The following is a 17,232-nucleotide window of genomic DNA, read 5'->3' as shown; positions in this document are numbered from 1 at the left end:
TATTGATTAGCTTAAGTGGTTCTTTTATGTGTCTCAAACTAAACCCTCGGGCTGTTTTCCCCCCTGTTGTGGAGCAGGACTGTCTCTTTTTGTCATATTTCTAGTCAGACCCATTGTATATTCCATGGAAAATTCTCCCTAAATCTTCTCCCCTCTCGGGTTCATCTCTTTTTTTGATTATTGTGAGGGGTTTTTTGCCATCTCTGTTAGCTTTCCACCAGACTGAGGGCTCATTAAAGCAACACTGTGCAGGAAATGGAGAGAGGCACAAGAATGGGACCTGCTGGCCAAAGAGGGAAAGTTGGCAGCTCTCCTCTCCCAGGGAAATTCCTTGGATTTGAGGAGCAGCTTCATAAACAGTGTGCTACTGAAGGGGCCTGAAGTGCTTTGTGGAGTGTCATTCCACACAGAAGTGGCATTTGGGATATTCAAGCATTGTGGGGAGGTTCTAGTGATAATATTCAGATGTGTTCAAAGCCATCCTAGCACAGGGGCTGTACGGTTATGGTTTGACCTGAGTGGTCTCTGCCAGGAGAGAGCAGGTTGGCTCTGGGCAGGAAGCAGCACTGATGCTGGATGTGTGATGGACATCAGCTCAGGGCTGCTCCCTCCCTGGCAGCCCTTCCAGCTTGAAAATCCTCTCTGCCAGAAAATGTGTGTCTGGGAGAGGGCAGAGGCTGTGACTGACACTCTGTGATTTCACAAAATCTTCCTGTGTGACATCAAGTACTGGTTTGCAACAAAGAACCAGGATTTGCCAACCCAGCACATCTACCTGGAGTGCATTTATAATCCCCCCATCCTCAGTATTCCAGCTAATTCTGATGTATTAGTTAAAAAATGAAGGATTTCAGCCTGTGATGGGCAAATGAAATTGTGCAAAACTTCAGTTGTACACACCTTGATCCCTAAATATTGTCATTTACTGTGTCTGTGTAAACATAGCACACATTTCCCATGGGATCATGGAACCCTGGGCTGGGGTGGGTGGGCAGGACCTGCCCAGCCTGCCAGTGCTGAGGAGCCCTCCATGGGGTGGGAAGGAGCCTTCCATGGGGTGGGTGGGCGGGCAGGACCTGCCCAGCCTGGCAGTGCTGAGGAGCCCTCCATGGGGTGGGTGGGCAGGACCTGCTCAGCCTGGCAGTGCTGAGGAGCCCCCCATGGGGTGGGTGGGCAGGACCTGCCCAGCCTGGCAGTGCTGAGGAGCCCTCCATGGGGTGGGAAGGAGCCCTCCATGGGGTGGGTGGGCAGGACCTGCCCAGCCTGGCAGTGCTGAGGAGCCCTCCATGGCCATGGCTGTGTTGCTGCAGGTGCACAGGCTCATCACAAGGCTCCAAAAACCAGCTGTTGGGAAGGTTGGAATCCACTTAGTGCCAACTGAGCAATTAAGGACAATTCTGCTTTCAGCTCCATTAATGAGTAAGGGGGGACCAGGACCTGGGAAGGAAGTGACGCATTGTCACACCCCACTCCGTGACTCACTATCACTGGCACAGTGTTTGAAGCTCTCTTTGTCTCACTAATATGAACTGCATAAATATTTTCCCACATTTTTGTCTGTTTTGCACACTCAGTTATTCCTTTTATGTGAGTGAGTGCTGTGAATTCCATTCTCCTGCCTCCTTCAGACGTTGATCTCAGCATAAACCATGGGGCAGCTGTGTCTGCCTGTGGTGTGCACATCCCTGGCTTCCTCCTGCTCCTGGGGCTGTGCAAGGGAATCACTCTGAGGGTGCTGGGCAATGATTTTACCTTCTGTACCTGTGAGGAGGTTCATTCACTTTAGATGGGAACCAGCCCCAGCTATTCCTTCTGTTTTACCTCTTCTGTGAACCTGCAAGACCTGGAGAGAAATTGCTTCAGTCCCAATAAATTCAGAAATCTCCTTTGATTTCTTTATGTGCAAATCTGGCTTTGGCACTTGGGCAGAGCTTCATCTCTTCCCTCCTGCTCATTTGACCTTTCAGAGTTCATGTGTTAGATGGTTAATCATCTTACAGATGTTTCCCAGCCTTAATGGTCCTCTGATCGTGTGTTTTATTGTAACAGGTCAGCTGTCCACTCCAGCCAGTGTCCTGTGGCTGGGCCATGCAGACTCTGGAGCTCCATCCCACAGCCAGGGCAGGGGTGTTTCCTGGCCCTCCATGGTGGTGGTGGTGCTCTGCCCTGGCTCTGGGAGTCTCCAGAGAACTCGGAGCAAGTCAGCAAGAAGTGTGTTCACATCTCTGCTTTTACACAAAGAGCATTCAACCAAAGCACCCTTTGGGTTGGCCACTGTTGCCACCCAAGTGTCCTTGAGCAGTTTGGCAGTAGCAGGTTGCTGTGCCCCAGCTGGTCACCACTGAGGTCCTTCCCTCGGGCTTTAGGATGTGTTTGCAGTGTTGGTTGTTCCTGTGATGGAAGAGCTGAGCTGCCCTGGCTGCTCCTGGATCTGCTCCCAGCTGGACAGCACTTCTGGCTCAGGCCAGGGGGTCATGCAGAGCCCTTCAGCCAAAGCTCTTGGGCTTCTCCATAGGCAGGAGAGTGCCAATGTGTGCTGGAAGAGGGCACAGACACTTTCCTGAGCTGTTGGCAGAGGTTTCCCTTTGGGTGGGTCGTGGTGGGAGGGTTTCCCCCTGTGTGGGTCAGACTGGCAGGCCTCTGCCATGAGGATTTGGGGTGGTTTGGGCTGGTCCAGAGCAGGGAGGGGAGGATATTGAGGTGCCCAGGATGGGCAGGGTGTGTGTGGCACTGCTGTGTGAGCAGGGCACGCAGGGTGAGGAGGGCACTGCTGTGTGAGCAGGGCACACAGGGTGAGCAGAGCACAGCTGTGAGAACAGGGCACACAGGGTGGTGTGTGGCACTGCTGTGTGGGCTGGCACTCTGAGGCTGTACAGGGAGCAGGCTCTGGGCTGGCACTCTGGACTGGCACTCTGGGGTTGTGCAGGGAGCAGGCTCTGGGCTGGCACTCTGGGGCTGTGCAGGGAGCAGGCTCTGGGCTGGCACTCTGGGGTTGTGCAGGGAGCAGGCTCTGGGCTGGCACTCTGGGCTGGCACTCTGAGGCTGTGCAGGGAGCAGGCTCTGGACTGGCACTCTGGGGCTGTACAGGGAGCCGGCTCTGGGCTGGCACTCTGGGGTTGTGCAGGGAGCAGGCTCTGTGCTGGCACTCTGGGCTGGCACTCTGGGGCTGTGCAGGGAGCAGGCTCTGGGCTGGCACTCTGGGGCTGTGCAGGGAGCAGGCTCTGGACTGGCACTCTGGGGCTGTGCAGGGAGCAGGCTCTGGACTGGCACTCTGGGGCTGTGCAGGGAGCAGGCTCTGGGCTGGCACTCTGGGCTGGCACTCTGGAGTTGTGCAGGGAGCAGGCTCTGTGCTGGCACTCTGGGCTGGCACTCTGGGGCTGTGCAGGGAGCAGGCTCTGTGCTGGCACTCTGGGCTGGCACTCTGGGCTGGCACTCTGGAGTTGTGCAGGGAGCAGGCTCTGGGCTGGCACTCTGGGCTGGCACTCTGGAGTTGTGCAGGGAGCAGGCTCTGTGCTGGCACTCTGGGCTGGCACTCTGGGGCTGTGCAGGGAGCAGGCTCTGGGCTGGCACTCTGGGGTTGTGCAGGGAGCAGGCTCTGGACTGGCACTCTGGGGTTGTGCAGGGAGCAGGCTCTGTGCTGGCACTCTGGGCTGGCACTCTGGGGCTGTACAGGGAGCAGGCTCTGGGCTGGCACTCTGGGGTTGTGCAGGGAGCAGGCTCTGGACTGGCACTCTGGGGTTGTGCAGGGAGCAGGCTCTGTCCTGGCACTCTGGGCAGGCACTCTGGGGTTGTGCAGGGAGCAGGCTCTGTGCTGGCACTCTGGGCTGGCACTCTGGGGCTGTGCAGGGAGCAGGCTCTGTGCTGGCACTCTGGGCAGGCACTCTGGGGTTGTGCAGGGAGCAGGCTCTGGACTGGCACTCTGGGACTGTGCAGGGAGCAGGCTCTGGACTGGCACTCTGGGGCTGTGCAGGGAGCAGGCTCTGGACTGGCACTCTGGGCTGGCACTCTGGGGCTGTGCAGGGAACAGGCTCTGTGCTGGCACTCTGGGCTGGCACTCTGAGGCTGTGCAGGGAGCAGGCTCTGGACTGGCACACTGGGGCTGTACAGGGAGCAGGCTCTGGGCTGGCACTCTGGACTGGCACTCTGGGGTTGTGCAGGGAGCAGGCTCTGGGCTGGCACTCTGGGGCTGTGCAGGGAGCAGGCTCTGGGCTGGCACTCTGGGGTTGTGCAGGGAGCAGGCTCTGGGCTGGCACTCTGGGCTGGCACTCTGAGGCTGTGCAGGGAGCAGGCTCTGGACTGGCACTCTGGGGCTGTACAGGGAGCCGGCTCTGGGCTGGCACTCTGGGGTTGTGCAGGGAGCAGGCTCTGGGCTGGCACTCTGGGGTTGTGCAGGGAGCAGGCTCTGGACTGGCACTCTGGGGCTGTGCAGGGAGCAGGCTCTGGACTGGCACTCTGGGCTGGCACTCTGGGGTTGTGCAGGGAGCAGGCTCTGGACTGGCACTCTGGGGTTGTGCAGGGAGCAGGCTCTGGGCTGGCACTCTGGGGCTGTGCAGGGAGCAGGCTCTGGACTGGCACTCTGGGGCTGTGCAGGGAGCAGGCTCTGGACTGGCACTCTGGGGCTGTGCAGGGAGCAGGCTCTGGGCTGGCACTCTGGGCTGGCACTCTGGAGTTGTGCAGGGAGCAGGCTCTGTGCTGGCACTCTGGGCTGGCACTCTGGGGCTGTGCAGGGAGCAGGCTCTGTGCTGGCACTCTGGGCTGGCACTCTGGGCTGGCACTCTGGAGTTGTGCAGGGAGCAGGCTCTGGGCTGGCACTCTGGGCTGGCACTCTGGAGTTGTGCAGGGAGCAGGCTCTGTGCTGGCACTCTGGGCTGGCACTCTGGGGCTGTGCAGGGAGCAGGCTCTGGGCTGGCACTCTGGGGTTGTGCAGGGAGCAGGCTCTGGACTGGCACTCTGGGGTTGTGCAGGGAGCAGGCTCTGTGCTGGCACTCTGGGCTGGCACTCTGGGGCTGTACAGGGAGCAGGCTCTGGGCTGGCACTCTGGGGTTGTGCAGGGAGCAGGCTCTGGACTGGCACTCTGGGGTTGTGCAGGGAGCAGGCTCTGTCCTGGCACTCTGGGCAGGCACTCTGGGGTTGTGCAGGGAGCAGGCTCTGTGCTGGCACTCTGGGCTGGCACTCTGGGGCTGTGCAGGGAGCAGGCTCTGTGCTGGCACTCTGGGCAGGCACTCTGGGGTTGTGCAGGGAGCAGGCTCTGTGCTGGCACTCTGGGCTGGCACTCTGGGGCTGTGCAGGGAGCAGGCTCTGGGCTGGCACTCTGGGCTGGCACTCTGTCCTCCCTCAGCTTTTCCTTGTTAGAGGGCAATATTCTGTATTCCAGACTGGCTCTGATTGATCCCAGCCCTTACTCCTCACCTCTTGATTGCATGTGGGAACCTCACAGAGACATTGCCACTGCCAGCACTGTCACTGCTGCATTGCCACAGATCTGAAGCACTTCCACCATGAGGCAGGGGAGTGCAGAGCTGTGGCAGACTGTCCAGGTAGTGTGCCAGGCGTGTTCTCCAGCACTGAGAACTCTGCAACAGACTGAAGTTCCTCCTTTATTTTTGTACTCCCAGTTTCTGGTCATGGGATGGAAAAAGAACAGTTAGTAGCTGACTGGAATTCAGGCATATTTAATTAGAGTTTCCTTAAGTTCTGGCTTTGTTCTGTGTGTGTTTGCTGCCAGGTATGGATAACCTGCAGTCCTAGAAAGCCTCATGCCAGGTAGGGAAGTGATGACAAGAAAATTATGGGGTAAAATTCCAACCATTTGCACTGGCAAAGTTCATCCCGGGTTGGCTCTCCCCAGCTCAGTCCATAGAGGGTTGTGCCTCCCTCCATGGCTCCCTGAGTGTGCCCTGGCACCGAGCCCTGGTGTGAGGGAGTGCAAAGGGCTGTTCCTGCTGATGGAGAGTGCAAGGGAAGAGCCTTCCCCTGACCAGAGCAAGGAGCTGAGTGCAGGACATCTTCCATCCTTCCCAGAACCATCCTGCAGCTGGAATTGCTCAGGTACCAGGGAGCACATATTTCATGGAAGCAATCAGCACTTCACAGTGTTTCTTTTCTCTTTTAAGTGGAAGAACAAAGTAAGAAGGGATCTCTGTTAGTGGCCCGTGGAGGTCAAGCATTTCACAACTAATCCTGCAGCCCTGGGATTCAGACCTTCCTTTAATCCCAGTTTGTTTGTAAATCTGCCAGTCACTGTCACTGCAAAGGCCCCACTGGGAGAGAACATAAACAGAGGGAATTCTCCAGGCTTGGTGCTCTCAGGGGTGTGAGAGATACCTGAGCTGTGTGTGAAGTCAAGAACTTCCCTCTCTCTTTTCTTTGTTCCTCAGCGTGGTGAAGCTGCTGTGCAAGTGCAGTTGTGTCTGAACCTGGTTGCTGGCATTTTTGTTTCCATTAGGAACTGCTTTAGTGTCTTTGTCCTCCTCTGACACCAGGACAGCTTTATGAGAGGTGACACCACCACCAAACCCTGCCTGCCACATCCTGAGACTCTCACAGGTGCACATGGTGGACTTGGAAGTGATGTATTAAGGTTGGACTTGGTGTTCTGAAGGGTCTTTTCTAACCTCAATGGTTCTGTGATTTTAAGGCAAGTGGTTTGTTCTGGTTTTTTTGTTTGGTTTTTGTTAATGCTGAAGTGATTGTTCATGTGCCTTGAGGGGAATGTTCAATCCCATGTTCTCCTCTGTGCCACTGCACTGTGTTTCTGCAGCAGCAGCAGAGCTGCCCTGCCTTGTGTTACCAAATTTTCATGGATAATATTTATTTGTTGTGCAATTTCCCAGAGAGACGCCCTGCAGGGGCTTCTGGAAGCTCTTCAGGGGAACAGCCTTGACCATGCAGTGAAAGAGGGAGTGAAACTGTGTTTCTGTGGCCAGCTGCCTTGGCTGGGGTCACTGCAGAGACAAACTCTCTGCTCAGCCCCCAGACAAACAGGCAGAGGCTCTGGCAGCAGGTCAGCAAACACAAACTCTGCTCCAGAGACACTGCCAATACTGAGGCCCTGAACGTGGGTCCCAGCGCTGGTGGTGCCCGTGGGGAGGGGGCTCAGGGCAGGGCCCTCAGCACAGGGCACATTCTGCTCCTGCCCCAGGCTGCTGGCAGCGTTAGGAAGGTGTTTGGTGCTTCTGGAGTAAAAGGCAGGATCAGGCAATGCTTCAAGGAAAGATAAGGGAGAATGTGGAACTTGCCCGAATTTCGGACCTGCTAAGCCAGAGCACAGAGTTCAGCACATCCCAGAGCCCCTGAGAGCATCCTGCTGTCACAGCTGAGCCCTGGTAACCTGGGTGACTCCTGCTGCTGAGCCCTCACAACGGGGCAGTGTCACAGAAATGTTGCATGGACACAATTCTTCCAGAAATCCATGAGGATTCTGTTGGAACTGCCTGGAATCTGCCTTTGAACTAAATGATTCTTCTTTCCTTCCCTGCTCTTTCCAAAGGCACTCCTGAAAATCAGCCTCAGGAGGCAGTGGCAGGATGGACTGGCCTACTTTCCTTACTTTGAGAACTGCAGGGTGGAATCTTTTAGTAGCTGCAGAGCACATCTGTCCCTGGGGACTTTTGTACATTAACACACTCTTCAGCAAGGGGCTTAGACTGATCTCACTGGGATCCAAACTGATTTCTCATTAGTTTAATTTTGAATTAGTGAAGGTGTGGACCTTCCCTGGGCATTTTTCTTGCTGCCTATTCAGGAAAAGGCTAAACTAGGCAACTGAGCAAGTCAGCACATCTGGGGAGCATACATATGTGTGTGTATGTATATAAATATACACACATACAAGGGAGGGGTGCTGCTGCCAGTGGCACTTGGAGCACAGAATTGAGACCCTCTCATGGGTTCTCTTTGGGTCCACAGAGGTTTGGCTGATGACAGCATTGATGAAATTAGATTTGGGCAGATCACAGCTTTATTGACCAGCAGGGAAAGAGCTGTAATTCCATTCTTTCCCAGTTACACTCCAGGGAAGACATGTGCTGTGACCCAGAGTACCCATTTCTGTTGGCACAGGAGCATGGGCTGCTCTGTTCCTGCAGGTGCAGTTGGGATGGCAGCAAGGCAGGTGACCAGCAAAATAAAAAAGGAAGAGAGAAAACAAACCAGCTAATTCCAGAATGAGATTAGCACAGATTAGTCTGTCTAGCCCAAATCCCCAGACTGGTTCCATGTGTTTCTTCCCTGTTGCCTCATGTGTTGTGTTTCTCCCAAGTAACAGGTGTTTGGACAAGAGGAAACAGCCCCAAGTTGTGCCAGGGGAGAGTTTGAGTGGGCACCGGGGGAGATGCCCAGCCCTGGCACTGCTGCTCAGGGCAGCGTTGGAGTCACCATGCCTGGGGGGATTGACAAGCCACAGGGCTGTTGCATGTGGGGACACGGGGCAGGGGTGGCCTTGGCAGTGCTGGGCAATGGTTGGGCTCCCTGGACTCAGGTTTCTTCTGTTCTGGCCATGGATGCAGCCTCTGGCACAGCCACTGGCAGTGTGTGTGACCTGGGATGGATCCTGATCCTTTGGCTCTGAAGGCACTGAGGGGCTGGATTAGGGAAAACAGACAAGAGAATGGATCAGCCACTTGTGTTACCTGGTGTTTTGGGTACAGGGCACAGCAATTAGGGAGAGGACCCACTGCCTCACTTCCCAGCAAGGTCTGGGAAGTTGGCACCGTGGGCACCCCACTGTGACAGCGCTCCAGCTGGGTTGCCCTTGGATGCTGCACTGGCAGCTTCTCCAGCTGCAGCAGTTTCTGGAATTGGAGCTAGCCTGTGGTTTTCCCACTGGTGTGCTAGTGCCAGGGTTGGCATTCTTGGGAGCACCTGGAAGCAGGGAAGGGACACTCTGTGGCCTTGCAGCCTTGGCAGTCTTGAACTCCAGCGTGGACGAAAAGGGCTGGAAGTTGTGCCATTGCTGGGGGCAGTGCCCTGATACCCCATGGGTGGAAGGCAGGACTGTGCCTGTGTCTCGGTGCTGTGTGCTTGGCTGGCTCAGCAGGGCAGGGAGATCCCTGTGTGTGTGGGCAGAGTGGGGGAATGGGGGTGCTCCCAGCTGGGACACAGGAACAGCCACAGGGACGCAGGAGCTGTGGAGTGGAGCTCATGGTGCCATCACTGAGATGTTCTGTAGGGAGGGTCATTGCTCAGAGCCTGTTGCAGTGCTGCTGTAGATTTGGGAAGCACCAGGGATCCCACAGCTGGGAGGTTTTTTCTGTCAAAAATCCACAGGCATGTTGTGCTTCACTGTCCTAGGTGGAAGGAACAGCTTTGGATTTTGTGTGTTAAGTAAGAACTGTGAAAAATTACAGATCCATGTCGTTGAAGGAATTTTTTTGCTGGCTTTCTGGTGAATTCCCCCAGCCTTATGCCATAGACTTAATTTACCTGTTGAAATAAGTCCAAAATGTCTTTTGGATTTTGTCAGGAGTGAAAGTAAACATTTCTGTTTCCCAGCTCTCACTCAGCCTGCCTGTCTTCTTTTCTTATGTTTTCCTTTAGCTCTATTTTCCAGCAAGTCACTTTCCAGAAAAACATGTTATTGCAAGTCTTCCTTGGTACATAAACTGGATAAATACAATTGTATTCAAAAGTTTGGTATAGAGATGATGTCATAAAAGTTATGTCATGTGCCAACTCCTTATCTCACACTGAGCTCGTTCCTTAGTACTTGACCTTTTCATGACACAGATTTTAGGCTATAAACACTTCTGATTACACATTTGTCAGTCTCTATCCAGAGAAACGCGCCATTGCAATACCAGCTCTAACAATGATATCTCACTGCACTCAGCAGTGCTGTGACAGACACGGACACGCAATTAACCTCGGGGTAATTAGGCTGCAGTGGCGCGCGAGCACCACAAGACGGCGCCACCCCGAGCCCGCGGCGCTTCCATGGAGTCCCAGTGCGGTTTGGATTGGGAAGGACCTTGGAGCCCACCCAGTGCCACCCCCTGCCAGGGGCTGGGGCACCTCCCACTGTGGGAAGGACCTTGGAGCCCACCCAGTGCCACCCCCTGCCAGGGGCTGGGGCACCTCCCACCGTGGGAAGGACCTTGGAGCCCACCCAGTGCCACCCCCTGCCAGGGGCTGGGGCACCTCCCACCGTGAGAAGGACCTTGGAGCCCACCCAGTGCCACCCCCTGCCAGGGGTTGGGACACCTTGCCCTGTCCCAGGGACTGGGGCACCTCCCACCGTGGGAAGGACCTTGAAGCCCACCCAGTGCCACCCCCTGCCAGGGGTTGGGACACCTTGCCCTGTCCCAGGGACTGGGGCACCTCCCACCGTGGGAAGGACCTTGAAGCCCACCCAGTGCCACCCCCTGCCAGGGGCTGGGACACCTCGCCCTGTCGCAGGGGCTGGGACACCTCGCGCTGTGGGAAGGACCTTGGAGCCCACCCAGTGCCACCCCCTGCCAGGGACTGGGACACGTCGCCCTGTCCCAGGGGTTGGGACACCTCGCCCTGTCCCAGGGGTTGGGACACCTCGCGCTGTGGGAAGGACCTTGGAGCCCACCCAGTGCCACCCTCTGCCAGGGGCTGGGACACGTCGCCCTATCCCAGCTGCTCCCAGCCCCGTCCAGCCTGGCCCTGGACACTGCTGGGAGTGTTCACTGTGCCCCCCTGTGCTTGCAGGGCCCCTCCTCGGAGCGCTGAGTCCCCTCCAGGGCCACGTGGAGCAGCAGCTGAACGAGACCCTTCGGCGCCGGCGGCACGCGGGGGACGGCGACCACAACATCGAGGTGCTGCTGGGGGTGGACGACTCCGTGGTGCGGTTCCACGGCAAGGAACACGTGCAGAACTACCTGCTCACCCTCATGAACATCGTGAGTATCTGCCACAGCACTCCTGGGGCTCGCTTGGGAATGGGGGCTGCTCTCGGGAGCTCTGCAGGAGCCCCTGGCTGGGGAAAATGTGGGTTTCTCTTCTCAGCATGTTCCTTGAGTTCATCTTTTTCACAGTAGTTTTCTAGGGCATGTTCGGGGCTAATTCCAAGAAATATAAAACAGTTGAAAAGCAGTAAGGAAAAAAATGTCAGTTTGATCCATTTCTACTGATTCTGAGCTCCTCCTGCAACACAGTTCTGGGGAAAACGTGGCTAAAGAATAAGCATGTAGAAGAAAAAGTGTTATAAACCTTCCATGGCTCTCCTGACAGAGCAAACCTTCTGGTAATACAAGTAGATCTGTCTCAGAAACTGTGGGATCTTAAGGTTTTTTCAGGGAAAAACCCCAATCTCCAAAGGACAGAGATGAGGGAATAGGCTTCCCATTAATAATGACTTCATGGATGTAGGAATGATTCTTGTATGTTTACACTCACCTGGAATTATTTTTAAATGATTCCTTAGGCTTGCAAATAATCTGAAATTGAGAATTTAGAATTTGAGAGGAAGAAGTTATCCCTATATGAATTTAACTCAAGTTGTGTATTTTCCAGCATAACTCAGGGAGTCATTTCTTTTTCCCCACCTACCCCATGGTCTGCCCACAATAAATCTCCATTAGACATTATTGCAGAATTCTGTCTTTTTAGTTTTCAGAGCTTTTAACTGTGTGAGCAGCAGGTCCCAAAGCACTTCCATGGTTTTTACATGCCTGAGGCTCCATCTGCTGGGAGCTGCTGTGGGGCCAGAGCCAGGGTGAGCAGACACCCCACTACTCAAAGCCTTCCAGAGGATGGGACAAAAGGGGGTCATGGGCAAATCTTGAAGCTTTGAAACTCCAGGTCAGCTCCAGGGTCCTTTTTGTCTGCAGGGAAGTCACTCCCTGGTTGTCTCTTGGCACAGCTGGGAATGCTTTCCTGGCCCAGCCCCTGTGGGAGCCGTGCTGTTGCATTAGTGGGAAGGAAGTAGGAGAGGAATAGCTGACCTTTGGGATAATTGCTCCACAGGACAGGCAGCCTGAGCTCTGTGCCCATTCTCTGTCCCACTGCCCTGCTGACACTGCTCACAGCTCCAGGGACTGCTTGTTTAACCCATGGGCTCAAATCCTCCTGCCCACAGTCTGGACACCTCCCAGTGGCCTTTTTCCCTGAGGGGAAGAGGGAAGTTCTGTTTAGCCAGACTGAAAAATAAAAGCCCCTCTAACTCCTGCTCAAACCCACCGGTCTCTGAACAGGAGTGTTTATTTCTCACCAATTGCCCATACCATAATATTTATTTGGTTTTTAGGGGGATGAGGAGCTTCATTGAGGACCTGCAGATGTTTCACACTTTGGTCCTAGGACATTTCTCACCTTCCCAGACACCGGGAAGGGCCTCAGGAAGGACGATTTTTGGCCCATCTGCATCATTCTGTTTTTCTAACTTGGCTTCCACAAGGCCTCTTTTTAGGACAGAAGTGACCACAGAGTTCTAATTGAGAAAAAGTAGGGCAGCAGCATTAGCTACTTCTAAAAAAAAATTACTCTTCAAAACGAGAAGCTCTGGAAGCATTCCAGCCCAGGCTGGATGGGGCTTGGAGCACCCTGGGATGGTGGGAGGTGTCCCTGCCCAGGGCAGGGTGTGGAACAAGATGGTCTTTAAGGTCCCTCCCAACACAAACCAGTCTGGCATTCTGTAATTTGCAGGGCTTGAACTTCAAGTCTTTTCCCATTCCCCTTTTCTTTGGGCTCTGATCCATGAAACTTGAGAGGAGCCATGACATGTGCTTCCCAAAGTTCTGTGGGAGGTGTGTGGTCAATCTGCATTTCTCAGTGCACAGAAATGACCTGAGACCTGAATCCTCTTCTGAGGACTGTAGTGGTACAAGCCCTTGAAATAACAGCTCTGTGGCCTTGGAACTTCCCTTGGCGTCATCAGTGGGTTGTTTCCCTTTTTCCTGTTTTCCCTCAGGTGAATGAGATTTACCACGACGAGTCGCTGGGTGTGCACATCAACGTCGTGCTGGTGCGGATGATCATGTTGGGGTACGCGAAGGTGGGTGAGCTGGCACTCTGCCTTCCTGTGCCGGGCACAGCCCCAGTCCTGTCTGAATGTGGTGCCTGGGGGGGCTCACCTGCTGCCCTTTCAGTCCATCAGCCTGATCGAGCGGGGGAACCCGTCCCGCAGCCTGGAGAACGTGTGTCGCTGGGCCTACCAGCAGCAGAGGGCAGAGCCCGGCCACGCCGAGCACCACGACCATGCCATCTTCTTAACCAGGCAAGAGTTTGGGCCCGCTGGTATGCAAGGTAATGCAGCTGCCCTGCAGCACAGCCCTCTGGGCTCCGTGTTTCTTGGCTGGCCTCTGCCAGAAAAGAGGAAAAGTTGGGAATGGCATTGTTAGCAGCAGTTCTCCTCTTGGTCCCACAGGTTCTGTCAAAGGCAAGGAGACCTTGCCATGAGTCCTTGCCGAGTGTAGGTGGAATTTCTTACTTGAGAGTTGTAAATGAACACCTATTTATTCTCTCCAAACTCCTGTGTGTGCAGGGATCACTGGGAACATTCAGTGCACTTGGTATTCCCCTGGCATTTATTTTATTGCATCCTTCACTGCAGATTTGTTTGTAGACATTCCAGCCCCTGAGCCCTGCATCCATCTTTGGGACTCAGGGAACTAATGCCAATGGGCAGGAATTCCCCAGGTGTGGGTTGTGTCAGGGCAGGTGCTGGTCAGGCTGAGGAGCCAGGCAGGCTGCCCTGAACTCAGAGCAACCTGAGCTTTTCCCAAAGCAAAGGCAGTTTCTTGGGAGGGGTCTCATGTGCAATCCATGTGCTGGGCACAGACTCAGCCCTGGTGTCTCTCCGTAGGATACGCCCCTGTGACGGGCATGTGCCACCCGGTGCGGAGCTGCACCCTCAACCACGAGGACGGGTTCTCATCAGCCTTCGTTGTTGCTCATGAGACTGGGCATGTGTAAGTGGAACTGTTACAGCCACATCACACCTGATGTGGGGCTGCACCTCCGACTTGCTCCAAGGGGTTTGGGTTCAATGCCTTGGCCTGGTTTGATTTCCATCCCCTGGGAACGCAGCAGTGGGTGAAGGAATGGAGAGATAAGTGGGGGAAGAAAGGAAGGGGAGAGAGAGGGGGAACTGGTTTTCTCTGGGGCGAGGGAAAGGTCAGGAAGGCACCTGGGAGGCCCAGCAGAGACAGGAGCTGGTGGTGTGTCCTTCCCTGCCTTGTCCTCCCCAGCTGCCTGTGCTGACCAGTCAGACTCGTCACCTCTTGCAGAGCTGTTTCCTTGCAGTTGTTTCCAGTGGTTCTGAGGGGCATTCTTTGTTCCAGGCTGGGCATGGAGCACGATGGCCAGGGCAACAGATGTGGGGACGAGACAGCGATGGGCAGTGTCATGGCCCCCCTGGTGCAGGCTGCCTTCCACCGCTACCACTGGTCCCGCTGCAGCGGCCAGGAGCTCAGGAGATACATCCAGTAAGGCCTCCCTGGGGCACCCGGGCTCTGAGCCCTGTTTTTCCAGGCCCTTTCCCCCTTCAAATCTGTGTTAGAGAAGCTCTAGCCCATGAACACTGTGTGCTTGTGTGGGGCTGTCCCACGGCCCATCAGCTGGGGATGGAAGGTCAGTGCACAGAGCCCTCTGACTCCAGCAGGGTTTGGAATAGGCCTCTGATTCCTTGTCACGGAATCCCAAATGGTTTGGGCTGGAAGGGTCCTTAAGGCTATTCTGTTTTCAACCCCCTGCCATGGGCAGGGACACCTTGCACACTATCCCAGGTTGCTGCAAGCCCCATCCAACCTGGCCTTGGACACTTGCTGGGATGGGGCAGGAATTAGGAGTGTGCTTTCCCTCTTTTCCTCTTCCCACAGCTCTTATGACTGTCTCCTGGACGACCCTTTTGAGCACGACTGGCCCAAGCTCCCTGAGCTGCCAGGCATCAACTACTCCATGGACGAGCAGTGCCGCTTCGACTTCGGCGTGGGCTACAGGATGTGCACGGCGGTACGAGCTGGGCAGGGCTGAGAGCTGCGGGGCACAGCTGGGGCATGGGCACTGCAGAGAGGGAGTGGGGATTGAAACAGGTCAGGGAGGAGCAGGGGGGTATTTATGGGGGAACCTGGAGGCTCAGAGGAGGCTCAGGGGTGACCTCATCACTCTCTACAGCTACCTGAAGAGATGATGTAGCCAGGTGGGGGTTGGTCTCTTCTCTCAGGCAACCAGCAGTAGGACAAGAGGGCACAGGCTTGAGATCTGCTAGGGAAGGTTTAAGCTGGATATCAGAAAGAAATTCTTTACAGAGAGAGTGATCAGGCATTGGAATGGCCTGCCCAGAGAGGGAGTGGTCTCACCATGTCTGGAAGTTTTTAAGATGAAACTTAGTGCCATGATCTGGTGATCACAGTGGGGTTGGATCAAAGGTTGGACTTGATGATCTCAGCGGTCTCTTCCAACCCAGTTCATTCTATGATTCTGTGAACCCAGTCCTCTGCTCCTGTGGGATACTGGGCAAGTGGGAGGCAGCATGGTCCACGTGGCACAGACTGTGGGGAGTGATCCCAAGGAAGAAAAGGAAAAGCCCCTCAGTTTCCTCCCACTTCTGGGTGTCTCCTTATTTCTTCTCAGTGGCCCAGGGGTGGGGGATGCAGGGAATAAGCACTGCCCTGCAGATACTGGAGTCACTGGTGTGTGTGAGATGGATTGACAGAGTGTGTTGGATCCTTATCACCAAGAGCATAAATAACCTGAGGTTCTGCATTCCATCTCCTGCCTGTGGTGGGTTCCAGTTCCGAACCTTTGACCCGTGCAAGCAGCTGTGGTGCAGCCACCCCGACAACCCCTACTTCTGCAAGACCAAGAAAGGACCTCCCCTGGATGGCACAGAGTGTGCCCCTGGAAAGGTGAGTCTGGGCCCTGCACTGTGTGTGTCTGTCTTGGGAACAAACCAACAGTGCTGTTCATCTGAGGTGAGTGGGAAACAGGGAACTGCCTGACCTCCCCTGGGGGAGCAAGAGGGAGGGAAAAGAGGGAGCTGGGCTTTCCCACTGGGATATTCCGTGGGCTCGACAAGGTTTGCTGTGGTACATTTTGGGTATAGAAACCCCAGCTGAGATATACCCCATTCTGTGACCATTTTGTTATGGTTTGTGGGTTCTCTCTTACCTGCAAAGTGTCCATCAGGTGTCCTCAGTCATCCAGGGAAGCAGATGATGCTGTTCCTATGGGATGGCTGCTCAGAGCCCATGGTCCAGACACCCTGTGGCAAATGTTTGTGTAGGCCGAGGATTAGCACTTAATTATTGTCTTTAATATCCCCATTAGTGGGTGTGCTGCTGCCAATCCATTTTTAATTATAAAGTTATACTCAAATACCTGTTTTCTAGCAAATTTCCTGTATTTTGGGATACAGGAGAGCCACTTGTACCATCCTGAGCACGTCCCAGGCAGCAGCCAAATGTTCCGTACTGTGATATATGTTTGATGTGGTGTTTGTGTCTGCTCTCACGTGGTTGCTGCCCCCATTATTCCCTCAGTGGTGCTACAAAGGTCACTGCATGTGGAAGAACACCAACCAGCTGAAGCAGGATGGGCACTGGGGCCCCTGGACCAAGTTTGGCTCCTGCTCCCGCTCCTGCGGCACAGGCGTTCGCTTCCGCACGCGCCAGTGCAACAACCCCACGTAGGTCTGGGGCTGCACCCACCCGGGGGGCTGGGGGGGGCACTGCAAGGGGCACTTAGACCCTTGGACTGGCATCATTGCCATGGAATCCAAGCATTCCACAGAATCCTGGGATCGTGGACTGGTTTGGGTTGGAAGGGACATTAAAGCTCATCCAAATCCAACCCCCTGCCCTAGACAGGGACACCCTTCACTAGATATATTTCTCTGTTTTGCTTTTATACACTAGGGCTATATGAAATATTATTAACTATACACTAGAGCTCTATTAAGAGCACGTGGAGCCTGATTTATTTCTTTTCATGTGACTCATTTCTGAAGTTTCTGGGCTCTGTAAAGAGTTAAATGGGAAGCAAGTCTTGGAATGTAATGGAAGGGGGTGCACACATCATGCACAGGGAGATGTAAATAATGTGTATTAGTCACCCTGGAAATTGTCAGAAAGAGCACCAGGCTCCAGGGAGTTCAGGAGTGGTGCTCAGCACCCAAGTGGAACTGTGGGGGCTGCATCATTGGGCAGGGCGTTTTACTCTCCCAGGAACTATGGGGAAAGGCTCCAATTTTAACCTAAATAGTTATCTCAGGAGCCCAGCTTAACACACCTTAAAATAATTCTGATTTTCTAAAAGATGAGGCCTCCC

The 17,232-nt window shown here is 54.8% G+C and overlaps 1 protein-coding gene across 1 annotated transcript in view; it reads left to right on the top strand.

The window, feature by feature from the left end:
* LOC139671985 (A disintegrin and metalloproteinase with thrombospondin motifs 3-like) overlaps window positions 1–17,232 on the top strand; it is a 38,634-nt gene that overhangs the window by 10,785 nt on the left and 10,617 nt on the right. The window contains exons 2-9 of the mRNA XM_071555295.1: window positions 10,675–10,865; window positions 12,875–12,958; window positions 13,053–13,209; window positions 13,769–13,874; window positions 14,247–14,390; window positions 14,784–14,916; window positions 15,699–15,812; window positions 16,446–16,591. Coding sequence (XP_071411396.1) covers window positions 10,675–10,865; window positions 12,875–12,958; window positions 13,053–13,209; window positions 13,769–13,874; window positions 14,247–14,390; window positions 14,784–14,916; window positions 15,699–15,812; window positions 16,446–16,591 — 1,075 coding nt within the window. The remainder of the gene's footprint in view (window positions 1–10,674; window positions 10,866–12,874; window positions 12,959–13,052; window positions 13,210–13,768; window positions 13,875–14,246; window positions 14,391–14,783; window positions 14,917–15,698; window positions 15,813–16,445; window positions 16,592–17,232) is intronic.

This window comes from Pithys albifrons, chromosome 5, assembly GCF_047495875.1.
Source record: "Pithys albifrons albifrons isolate INPA30051 chromosome 5, PitAlb_v1, whole genome shotgun sequence".
Lineage (NCBI taxonomy): Eukaryota > Metazoa > Chordata > Aves > Passeriformes > Thamnophilidae > Pithys > Pithys albifrons.
This window is presented reverse-complemented; position numbering and strand designations above follow the sequence as displayed.